The 12,734-nt window shown below is 45.2% G+C and overlaps 1 protein-coding gene across 3 annotated transcripts in view; it reads right to left on the reverse strand.

Annotated features, from left to right (window-relative positions):
- LMNTD2 (lamin tail domain containing 2) overlaps window positions 1-12,734 on the reverse strand; it is a 111,522-nt gene that overhangs the window by 62,916 nt on the left and 35,872 nt on the right. For all 3 annotated transcript variants that reach the window (XM_069223068.1, XM_069223066.1, XM_069223067.1), the window contains exons 5-6: window positions 7,494-7,680; window positions 1,408-1,527 (exon numbers count right to left, since the gene is read on the reverse strand). In XM_069223068.1, coding sequence (XP_069079169.1) covers window positions 1,408-1,527; window positions 7,494-7,680 — 307 coding nt within the window. The remainder of the gene's footprint in view (window positions 1-1,407; window positions 1,528-7,493; window positions 7,681-12,734) is intronic.

Consider the following 12,734-nt stretch of genomic DNA (forward strand, 5'->3'; position numbering starts at 1 on the left):
AGCTTTTTATTTGTTTTTAGGCGGCCAGGCTGCAGATTGCTGCAGGCTCTTCTGTTTTAGACATAACAGTGTTTTTGCGGTACTCAATTTTCATATTTTTGTAATTACCAGTCCATCTCGGATGGGTAAATAATGAAAACAAGGGACCCACGTCACACGCATACGTCATAAAGCATGAAGGCATCTACAAAATGACGTGGCCGCCTTTTTTCCCCCTTTTATTTATGCTGAACTGCATCAGGACTTTTGTTCGTGCTAACAGCAAGAATAAAAAGCATTGACAGAGCCAACAGGTCTCAAAGGTGAGACTCATTTGGCTTTGCTAATGCTTGTTATGTACATGTGAGGCCCCTGAGTGCCTTGCTAAATTTCCTAAGATAAATAAACTGCATTGCCAGATTCATATTTATGATCTGGTACAGATCCTTGCTGGGGTGGTGACGTAATCAACCCAAGCTGTTTTTGCATCAAGCAAAGTTGCCTCCTGGCGCTAAACGCGTTTATTTATGGCCTTGACAGATGTAATGCCCCCTGATGAACAGTGACCAAAGGGAGTGAGACAGGGGCCCACTCGTTGCTGAACTCAGCAGAGAGCCCAAAGCGCTGTAGTGCAAAGATGCTAGTGTATCCAGAGTGGAGGCAAACTGGATTCTTCCCGCCCTCTCACCGCAGGAAATAGCTAAGAAAGGAATGGGACTTTTGGTGCCTAGAGCATTAGGCAAAGTGACCAACAAGCAATTAACTTTTTGTTTGCTCACTCAAACCATAGCTGCAGCCTTTACAACTTCATTTAATTTGAATATTTTCAATGGCATATTCAGGTCTGAAAAGAAAGGCTAATGCTTATTGAGTAAAAGCAACCAAGTGTAACCATGCCATATGTGCATCTGGCTTTTAACAAACCGAGCTTTGCATTCTGGGACTTGTAGTTTTGTCTTTAACGTTGCGTGGGGGATTGAAAATCCCAGTATGCATATTTATAGCATTCTGTTCACTTTAAGCAGCGTTGCATCTTTGTAAAACTATTCAGCACAACTTTTGTTTTTTTTGTGGTTTCCCCAAAAATGTTTTAAGGGTTTATTGTGACTTTATTTTGCTAGCCCGGCTTGCTCATTTGCTCTTACAGTGAACCTGAACCCATGAATCTTCTCTCCCCGTGAAATCTCTGACTGCCCACCTGTGCCTCTCAGATGCCAAGCGTGGATAAGGGCGGACTAAAGTCAGACACAAGTTAGAGTGAAGTGAGCGATGGTGAAGTCACACCGCTGACTCATCCAGTACGGCTGGCTCAGAGCCAATAGTATGCACTGCATGCCTGACATATCAATAACTCTGGCCACGCCCACGGGTTTATCATTCAGGCTATCTCCGCATAGGTTTGGAGACTTGCCCCCTCTGGACACTCACCTGTCCGCCAGGCCTGGTCAGCAAGGTGGTGCAGTCTGGGCCGGTCTTGAAGTGCAGCTGCTCCCTCCAGTGCAGCTCGCTGGGTGACTCACAGGGGATGTCGGCGGCCGAGGCCCAGATCTGAAATCCAAAGTAAACACGGATGTAAATACAGCCGTCACCGGTGCCAGGGGCAGGCAGAGCTGGCTTCCTAACTCCTGTTTATCTACCTGCCTGGGTAGAACACCGTCTCCTGGTTTAAGACATTCCGGCTAAAATGTCACTGCATGACTCACTCATATTAGAGGGTATAACCGCACTGCTCCCTGTCCCAGCGGGGCCACACGGAGGCACAACCTGTACGGACCAGCAGCAGCGGCTCTCCTGCGCATGCGCGACGTACGGTACGGTGATATGTGGGCTATCCCATTCACACAAAAGCACGCACGGCCAGTGCCTCCAGCATGATATGGCGAGTCCAGGAACTGCTACAACCAGTGCTTAACTTGTGCAAGTGTTTGCTGGTGCTGAGCCCCTGCACTCATTTGTAAACACCTGCTCATTTTTATAAGCATCCATAATTCGTTGGTAATGTGTGTATTTTTTTAAGAGTTCATTAGAGGAGAATTTGAACTATTTAATATATTTTAAAACATGATTAAACTGGAACTTAAAACCTACAGTTTGAAGTGGCGTATGAGTACCTGCAGCTGCAGGGACCAGTGAGAATTACCTTGAGCCCTGGCACTTGATTCTTTTTTTTATTTTTTTTTATTACAAATTCAGCACTGGCTGCAACCTTCTCTAGACACAGCAATGCAGGGGTCCGTCCCTTCAATGATGTCCTTGAAAGGGACGGGTGCTGCACCTACCTGGGGGAATGGAGGCATGAGGTTGGAGGGATGGGAATCACCCAGATTCAGAATCCTTCTGTATAATGCACAGACAGGTACTCATTCAGAGACTGCACTCACACCGGGTCCCAGTGGCCCCGCAAGCAGCATGTCACAGACAGGAGCCTTGGCCCTAACCTCTGGGTCTCGAAGCCAGCTAGTCTCACTCCAGCATACTGGTGATAACCTGCCTCTGGTCCTAGCAGGCTCTTCCCATTACAGAGGGATGATGGCAGCATCATCAACAGGACGATATATGACCTGCGGATCTATATTGATGGCAGCAACTAAATAACAGACGGCCATATCAGCTGTGCAGGCCCCTGCCTAGGCTTCCTGCCAGCCGTACTGCAGCCTGGACAGGGCAGGATGCTGTTCTGTGCCCAGACTCTCAACAGGGTTGATGACCATATTACTGCCTTGCCACATACTTACCCATTTAATGTCCCCCTCGGGCCTTTTCTGTGCTATCTTGCCACCCGGAACCCGCACACGTCATTCATCTGAGTGGTAAAGGCCCGGGCTGCCCAAGGGCAAAGCTGGGCTGGGACTTTAGGTGGATCTGTGTTTGCTCTTCGGCGACCCTGAGGTTCTGCTGTGGCCAGAGAAGGCCCCTTCCTAAGCTTGCCCATCGCACTCTGTTCAATATCCAACCTGTCCCTCAGATACTCCGCTTCAGCCCCCTCTCACACCAGGACGTCCCAGCCCAGGTGCACCCAACCATCCACCTGGCCACTCATACACGCCCTGTGTGCACCAGTCAGGCTCTCATCTCATCCCTACCTACCTCCCGTTGCTAGGAGACAGTAACACTAATCCCCTCCCTCACTAGGATGTGTGTACTGTGATATCTAGAGAACAACAGGTACATTTACAGAGACGACTCAGCCTCCTAATGAGGACCATCTCTCCAGTGACCCAGTAACTGCCTTCATCTGACTGTGTTGACAGAATGGCCCCTTCCTCTGGGCTGCTGATTATCTGCCCCTGTCCATTGTCACTTTGTTGTTAACTCACTACAGAAACAAATTAGACGAAATTAACATTATGCATGTAAAAGAAACGAATCAAATTCCTCCACTGTAAATTCTATACAAACGCTAGTGTTTAACCCATTTATCACGGGCATAAATAGCTACATAAAGGGCTTCTTCAGTCTCTGTGGTAAGTAGATTCCAGTGTATACTGTGCACCGCAGGAACAGGATTTGATAGAGGGCCAGGAGTCATGGCCAATCGAGTCGTCACATTCCTGCCTCCCTTTATACCCTGCCTCCATATGGTGTATGACCTGCCTCTGAGGGTCTCCGCAATTATCATTGACTGGCTAGAGCCATAAGCTTTCAGAGTTCATTTACCAATGAAAATCAGGCAAGGGCGGATGAGGACCGCCAGGACCCATCCCTCGTGCGCCTTTGCTGCCCGCTGTTGCATGAAGTTTCGTCACACACGCCTCATTACGCAGAAGCCTGCTCCACCAGCTTGTGGCCCTGTGTTAGTTGCTGATGGATCAGCCTCGTGTGTTTGGTTCCTTAACATTGCCCTGGTTAGCGGAGCTTTAACATCAATCTGCTCAGGAAAGGAGGTTTAATGGGTCTCACTAAGATGACATTTCCTGAGAGCGCCAACTTGTTGGCAGTATTTTTACTAGATGTTTTTCTGAGGTGGCCACAGCTTGCAAGGGGAGCAATCTCAGCTGCGGCAGGAGAACTGGCCAACATTCCTTCCTCTAGAGAGCCCTATCCACGCTTTCTGGTGTGGGCGTATTATCGGAGTAGATGGAGAGAAAACCAACCAAGCAGTCCTTGGGAAGTGGTAGCAGCCTAGGAGGCTGGGCCTGTGGCATGTCCCGGCACAGTGCACATTGCCTCGTACTTCTAAAGTTTGTGTAACTATTGCACAGAAACTCTCTGGTGTACCACCGACTGAGCACCAGGATCACCAGCCAAGAGGAAGGATGGCTGGCCGTCTTAATACAATGTTGTACTTTTTACTACACTGGACTCTTGGGGAAGAAAGGGACTTGTTCACCCTGAAATGCTTTCTTTATTTACAACGCCACCTAGTTGAGAAGAGACAAAAGGGCAGGCCAGATGCTTCTGGATCCCTCACTTCCTCCGTGAGCTTTGCTATGTGAGGTTTGATTCAGGCTCTTGAGGGCGCTGCTCTGCAGTCTCTTCTCTACCCATTAAGGCCCATATTTATACATTTTTAGCGCCGCATTTGCTTCATTTTTCGACACAAAAGCGGTGCAAACGTACAAACTATAATTGAATTTTGTAAGTTTGTGCCGCTTTTACGTCAAAAAATGACGCAAATTCGGCGCTAAAAAAGTATAAATCAGTCCCAATGGTATTTTGTAAGTTTTCGCTGCTTTTGCATCAAAAAGTGGCGCAAATGCGGCGCTAAAAAAGTATAAATATGGGCCTTAATGTGGAATTCCTGTGCTGTGCGCAGGCCGTCCCTAATAGTGTCTTTATTCAGAACAGCGTAAAGCCCGACCGTGGTCGGGCCTTCCCAGAGTGAGCAATTTGTGCTCTGTCTGCTGACAATTACCTAAAGTAAAATTGCCAGCTTTTGTAGTAAATGCAAAAGAGATGATGCAGATTAAACTCTGTGCACCACTGTTATGGTCTGGGCCACTTTGGGACTCAGATGTGCAGCCCAATTCTCATCTGAGCTGCCAGCGAGTCACAGCATGCAGGCAGTGCATGATGGGTTTCAGTGATCAACGGTAGTATGTGCCCCAGGGAATGATAAGCATCCTTCCAGACCCTACTTCATCACTGGTCCCACCAATGACCTGCATCAGTGGTCACTTGCCATAGATGCTTCAGTGGTCCCTCTCAGTACACACATACCTGGGCGGTCGCTCACCGTACATGCATCATTGGTCCCTACCAGTAAACACATGCCTGGCTGGCCACTAACAGTACATGCCTCATTGGTCCCTCCCAGTAAACACATGCCTGGCCTCGCCGCTCGCAGTACATGCCTCATTGGTCCCTCCCAGTACTCACATGCCTGGCCGGCTGCTAACAGTACATGTATCCTAACCCTTTTCAGCGATCAGTACATACAGCATTTGCGCACTAGTAATTAATGACCACGAATATTACACTCCTGAGATTTTAGGACAAAACCTCAACATAAATAATGCACCTAAACTCAAGTGGGACACACCTTATTCAGGGATTAACTGACCAATAAATCATCATTAAAAATCAATTTGAAACAATCACTGGATCTGTCTTGCAGCGTTCATATTGGAGCAAAATAAGTTATAAGACAGCGATTGACCGGGCTTTTGTACAGTGAAACTAAGACAAATGAAAAGCTCTTTTCAGAGAATGGTTTTAAGATCTGCCACCATACCTCTCTTGAAAGTGTCAACCCTTAATTTGAAGTATCAATATACATTTTACCATTAATTGTCCAGGAATTACACTATGTCCTGCGGCTCTTATTTTACTAAGAGGCACCAGGTGGCACACTGCACGTTGGCTGTAGTGCTTGTGTATCCAAAAATGGGTGTGCAGTAAAATCTAAATAAATCTTCAATTGCCTGGCTCACTCATATTCGCTTTCTCTATCTCATTCCTCCTCCACTCCTTCCCACCCATGTACAAAATGTAGGGATTGTGATTTCTTTCCAAATCACAATTGGGAAATCGCATTTTCTAATGTACAAAATAAGTATAAATAAAACAGCGATTCCTAATGGGTTTGCAAACCGACATCCCTTATGAACATTAATGAGGTAGGACACAGTTTGCCACTCATTAGGAATTGCAGCCATCACAAGAATGGTGGCCTGCTGAGGTCAACACACCACCATGTCTGTGATAGCTTTTTAATAAAGCAAACTATTTTTTTTAATGCAGTGTGTTTTCCTTAAAGGGAAATGGGATATGTTTAAAAAGAAAAAAACGTAAACTTTGAAGTTTTATTTTTTAAGAGTATGGAGTGGTCTGTGGGACTACTGCCTGCTGTTATTTTTTTTATTTTTTTATTCTGAAAGAGGAAGGAATGCCTTGGTAACTCCCTCCAATTTGCGAATGGGTTACCACTTCCTTGGAGGAGTCAGTAAAATATTAATGTTTGTGAACAGAACTTGCTTGCAAAACATGAGTACATACCAGTGCAATTAATTTTTAGAAGAGATGCCCTAAACACGCCCCTTCCAATTATTGAATTTATCGCAAAAATTGCGATTCAGTAACATGTTACCGAATCCCAATTTGGGCTTTTGTAGATTTAAAAAATCTTTTTTGCGCTTGCAAATAGCCTGATTCTGTAATTCAGGCCGTTGTGGACCAGAAAGATGCCATGTGCATAAGGCCCCAAGCCACTACTGGATTTGGGTATAATACCACTATATGACCTACTAAAGAGCTAACTCTCCACTCAAGGTCCAGAGCCAGGTGATGTAAGCACTCACTCTCCTTTCTCTTCACTTCTTTTTCCCTCTGTACTCCTCACCCATTCTCTGTCATGCCTGGTTCACCTTTTACTGTCCCATTGCCTTCTCCAGCTCCCCTCTGCCTCTGCTCTTCTTTGCTTTCTGCAGGCACAGGTGCTGGTGTTTTTCCCCCTCACCAGCACTTCCCTTAAGAGCTCTCAGAGACAGTGGCTGGTTGCACAGGGCCACATGCCCCAAAACTTTGACTGCAGCTGATTCAATCAATTCAGCGTCAACAGTCCATTTTCTACAATATTGGCACTGATGGGGTGGGGCCCTGGCCTTTTATAGACACTCAGGCCCACATTTATACTTTTTTAGTGCCGCATCTGCGTCATTTTTTGACGCAAAAGCAGCGCAAACTTTCAAAATACAATTGTATTTTGTAAGTTTGTGTGATTTTGCGAAAAAAAACTACGCAAATGTGACGCTAAAAAAGCATAAATATGGGCCTCAGATCACATCTGACAGGCTACTCAGGGATGAGTGCAAGACAGCGTAAGGGGCAGGACACAGCATCCACTTTTGTACTAGAGACTTGGGATATTCCAGTTTTAAGCCCGCTCTGTCAGATGCTGCTGCTTTGAGCACAACTGACTTGCATGATAAATCCTTAAAATGTGTTGGTCTAACCCTTAATGTGTGACATTTGGCAGGGCTTGATGGGGCATCTCCGCTGTTAAGAAGGTGGTGTAGTCTTCAACTTCACTGCAAATAGATTATTAATAAATGCATTTGATCCTTTTTTCCTACCGTGACACACTGCTGAGGCGGTAACCCTGTATTGAGTGGAAAGCGAAAGAGAGCCACTGGGTGTCCTCCAATCCACTGCTGAATGACACAGCCACTCAGGTCAGCCTTCTCCACATGTGAGGAGTTGAAGATCCGAATATATCTCCCTGAAGGATTCACTTCTGAAATCTTAAGGAACCCAGTGGGTCTGTAATAGAGTGAGAAAAGAGGGAGACAAGTTGAAGAAAGTACATAAAAATAGAATAGCAGCAAGAGTATTCAAAGTAATTTAGCTATAGTGTGCGATTTAATGGAAAAGTCCAAAGTACATTGATAACAGTTTTGAGGTCACATGCTATTTTGTTAGTTCTAGATAGGTATCAGCATCCAAAATAGACATATACACAAAAGGTATGGGGGAGATCTAGTGAACAGAGGCCTGTTCAACTTGTTATGGGATCACTCTTTTCCATCATCTAGTCAAAAATAAAGTATGATTGTGATAACCGTTTTTTGAGGACCTATTTGAGGGGTTTCTCCTTACAGAATAGGTGGTCTCGCACACATTATAGTGTCATGCTTCATCATTTGGCCACATATTTCCACCCAAGTAGGATAATACCACCTGGGTGGACTCAACCTTGTGGTTAAACGAATCCTAAGGGAATGCCAAAATGATATTTCTCTGGATAATATAGGGATCCAATTATACAAATAAAATTACCTAGTAGATCACCAGTGTAGCTCACACCTTTTAATAATGGTTTCTGTTGGTAAAATAAAAACAAAGTTGGGACACTATTGAGAATAATGACTCATAATGTCGCTCTAATCCTACATTGTCAACATGTTTCTGCCCACACGTCTAGCCTTTACTGGTCTAGCGCATTCATCAGGGCCTGGGATCCCTCCTAAATATAGTGTGAAGAGGATGCCTCTCCCAAATAAGCGGTGAGAGGCTCATATATAAAACACTCAGGCCTACCTGAGTATTTCACTCAAAACTGGGAGGCCCTAAACATTGAGGGCAGCTGGCCCCTGGTCTGAGGGTGATGCCCCTTATAGTCACACATTTGTCAAAAGGAGCGATCTATTGTTGCAACTATTAGGGCCCTTCCCCAGCTGCTTGTGATCACAATATTTAGGAAGGATCCCAGGCCCTGATGAACGCCACAGACCAATAAAGGCTAGATGTGTAGGCAGAAACATGTTGGCCTGTAGGATTAGAGCGACATTATGAGTCATTATACTCAATAGTGTCCCGACTTTGTTTTTATTTTACCAACAGACCCCATTATTAAAAGGTGTGAGCTACACTGGTGATCTGATGGTTATTATATTTGAATAACTGGATCCCTATATTATCCAGAGAAATATCATTTTGGCACTCCCTTGGGGTTCATTTAACCATAAGGTTGAGTCCACCCAGGTGGTATTATCCTACCTGGTTGGGGATAGGTGGCGAAATGATGAAGCATGACACTATAATGTGTGTCAGACCACCTATTTTGTAAGGAGGAACCCTTCAAATAGGTCCCCAACACACAGTTACCACAATCATACTTTATTTTTGACTAAATCACAGAAAAGAGTGATCCCATAACAAGTTGAACAGGCCCTGCGGGGCTGTTCACTAGATCCCCCCATACCTTTTGTGTATATAGCTTTTGATTCTGGGAGGTAGTATGGTGGTTATAACTGTCCTTGTCTCTCTCTAGGTGTAATACATCAACATCCAAAATAGCTCATAGAGCCTTAGTCTTCACTCCTCTCTTGCTTGACATCTTTAAATAGGAGGCTACCTAGAATTATTTTCTATGTTGTCTCCATAGTCTCTTGTCCATTCCACCCACCACAACCCTCCCAAAAAACGTCCTCTTTCCTAAAAATGTAGTAACATAGCGCTCCTCTGGAAAGTGGGCGTACAACGATCAATCAGTTTATATGTATGCAGATGGACAGCTGTTCCTAAGATTCCGTTTCTGGTACGTAATGGTCCCTTACTCCTCCCGTGGGCCCAGGCCCATGTAAATGGAGCTCTTTTGAACCCCTTGTTGGAAATGCTGCGATACACCCCAAAGGTGTTCACTCTCTCCTCTCATTTTTGCACTTGTTGTTGAATATCTTGCGGAACGGATAAGGCGTAATGCGGTCTCTGGGGATTTCAGTGGCCTGAGGGTCTTGAGGATAAGGACTCTCTATATGCAGATGATATTCTACTGCAGTGCCCGAGGTCTCCGTTCTGAGAAGTTTTTATATTTTACAAGTGTACAGAGACACCACAGCCCTGGGGGTATACTGGAGAAAATCAACAAATATGCCGCTGGTCGGCAGCTTTTGACATAACCCATATGCTGAGAAGCTAACCATAGCTCCCAATCACCAAAAATATTGCAGCATGAAGATTACAGCTGAACCTAGTTTGTGTTGGAACCTCAATGTAGCTCCTTCGCAAAGTGGGATCCCATGGGACCTCAGCAACTGGGCCAAGCTCCCAATTAACATAATGGAGCAGGCCGCCCTTTTTAAAATCATTGCCCTGCACAGTTTCCTCTATATTGTCCAGAATTACCAATATTCATTACCACAGCATTTTTTTCAGACTGCATAATTAAATGACAAGGTTTTTGCGGGTAGGTGGAACCCCACGTCTGTCCTTTGCCAAATGCACACTAGCCATGCTAGATAGTGGTTTAGGGACCCCAAAACTTCAATTCTATTACTGGGCTTCTCAACTTATTCCGGGGAGACAGTGCAATACAAATAGAGTTACTCTTCCTACAGTCTCATGATTTGTACTCCCTGAGATATGGTGCCACGGTTTCCCATGAAGTACCAGCACTTAGTAAAAATCCCACTTGAGTCCCAGAAATGGCAATTAAACACAAAGGTTGGTATGGTAAGATAACCACAGAGATTCCACTATGGCACGGCACACTGCTTAAACGTTTGTGCACTCTGTAGAGTTCCCATTCCTGGGATCTCATTGGTGTCTCCAAAATTGGAGACGTCTGGACCAAAGATCACATGAAATTCTCTGAGCACTTGATAGCTGATTTCGATCTTCACAGGATCCAGTTCTTCAGGTATCTTCAGCTCAGGCATGCCTTAGACTGCCATCAAATCTTTGAGAGATCAATAGTTGATTTCGATATTCAAGGGAGCCAGTTCTTCAGGTACCTGTAGCTCAGGCATGCCTTAAGACAGCTATGTGGCTGAACTGAACACAGGACCTGAGTCCCACTCTTTGGAGGCTAAACCAACAATGGAGCAATTAGAAACGCAGGGAATATCGGAAGTCTACTGATCCCATATTATAAATGCCTCACATCCTTTCCTGGATCTTGGGTAAAAGTGGAATGGTGACCTTGGTATCTTGGATGACAATGAGCGGCTTGAGGAGAGGAGGGCCCCCAAGGTGGTGGCTATTTCAGCCAGACTCAGACTAATACAATTTTAATACCAGCACCAAGCCACAATATCATCCTTCCAGGCTGTGGCAGATGGATAGAGCACCATCAGTCGCATGCTAGAGATGCATTAACACAAAGGGCGCGTTCTTAGGCTCCATCTGGGGATGCCCAGTTATTGCCATTTGGACCAGAATATTCACCTATCTGGAGTTAGTGTTGTTCACAGCTTTTCTCTGCACCCTAAAGCCTTTTTGATGTTGATTATGGATGGATGGATGCCTACTTGTGGAACGGGCTATTTAACTGCCAACCCTGACACTGCAAGGAGATGGCAGAGTCCTACACCCAATCTTTTGGTGAATGGCATGGTTCATGAATAGATGTGCCCTGGCAGAGGAGGCAGTGTATAAAGCTAGAGGTTGGCCGGGTAAACACCAGTGGATTTGGTCCAAATGGATGCAGTATAACAACACTCTTTAGCTACATCCCGGATGCATATACGGAGACAGTATGTATTGGTTGTTGCAGGTACCAATTAACATTTAGTGTATTTTATTCTATGTCATTGTTTTCAATCGTGTGTCAGATCAATAATAGAATGCATCACACTTTATAATAACTTGTTATATGTACGTACTGAATCTTGCACTTTACAGTTGATTAAATAAAGCAAGAGGTAAGTCCACACCAATTGGCAAACCTGAAGCAATCTTTCAAAAGTGCATCATGGTAGCTGTAGTGCAGCACAGACTTTTTACTCGTATTTTCATGGTATTCACTGATTTGTTTAAGCACAGCTAGTCCCGAATATCCCTCTGATGGAAACAGCATGTGTGGAGATGTATGACTTGCTACTTTATTTCCTATGTTCAAATGACCCACAGCAGCCAGGTACAGCCCACCAGCTCACACAACCATCTCCAGCAACTCAAGGAAGGGAGTTGTTTCTATGAACTCGCAACAGAAGAGTCACACACTGGCGGGACGTAGGCCTCTAAAACAGTCAGCTTCTTCCGTTTTTCATAGTATTCGTTGGCCAGCCCTGAATATCCCTAAAAACAGGCATCTTTCGTACTTCGAAACAGGTCGCAAAGGAGAAGTCTTTCTGGGGAGGAATATTTTAGATCCATAGCATATTTATAGTCATCTATTGATATGCATGTGCAGACCACTGGCTCGCAACCATCAGAAGCTCCTCCGGAAGGGGGAGGCTTGTGTCATATTTCAGAAGAGGTCAGACAAAGATTGCCACGCCTGCAACAGTTGCCCACTATGAGTGCAAACCCAGGAGATCTCGGGTGCCCACCACTGACCCAGAAACCATCACCAGTTGCTTCAGAGGGGAGTAGCTCTTGTCGGAAGAGTTGCGCAGCCACGGTAACCGTACAACTCAATAGCACTCTACACATGTATGTGCTTATCCATGCATTCTTAGAAAGCGCACACAAACCCGAGAGTATCAGTGCACTGAACACACCATCAGGTGACGTCTAAGTGCTGCAACATTACATGGAACGTGGAAAAAGAAGAGAAGCGTTACAGCAAGCAATACACATGTGAGTAGTTACTGAAAGAGGCCAAGATGCTAGAGAGGTGAATTGAAAAGGAGAGATCAGGGGGAGAAAGGGTTGAGGAGATCCAGATGTGTTTAGAAGAGATTGGGTAGAGAAGGACTGGTTTAGTCACTGAGAGCTGACGTTAGAAAAGTCTCTGGATGCCAGGGAAGTGAAGAGGAGAGGAGCATACTTAAGGGAAAGTATATTTGTACATGGGTGAGTAGAGGAGAAAGAACAACTTGTGAAGAAGGGGTCTGGGAGAGGGAATAAAAAGAGACGAGGTGACAAGCAAG

Source organism: Pleurodeles waltl, chromosome 3_1 (assembly GCF_031143425.1).
Source record: "Pleurodeles waltl isolate 20211129_DDA chromosome 3_1, aPleWal1.hap1.20221129, whole genome shotgun sequence".
NCBI classification, from domain to species: domain Eukaryota; kingdom Metazoa; phylum Chordata; class Amphibia; order Caudata; family Salamandridae; genus Pleurodeles; species Pleurodeles waltl.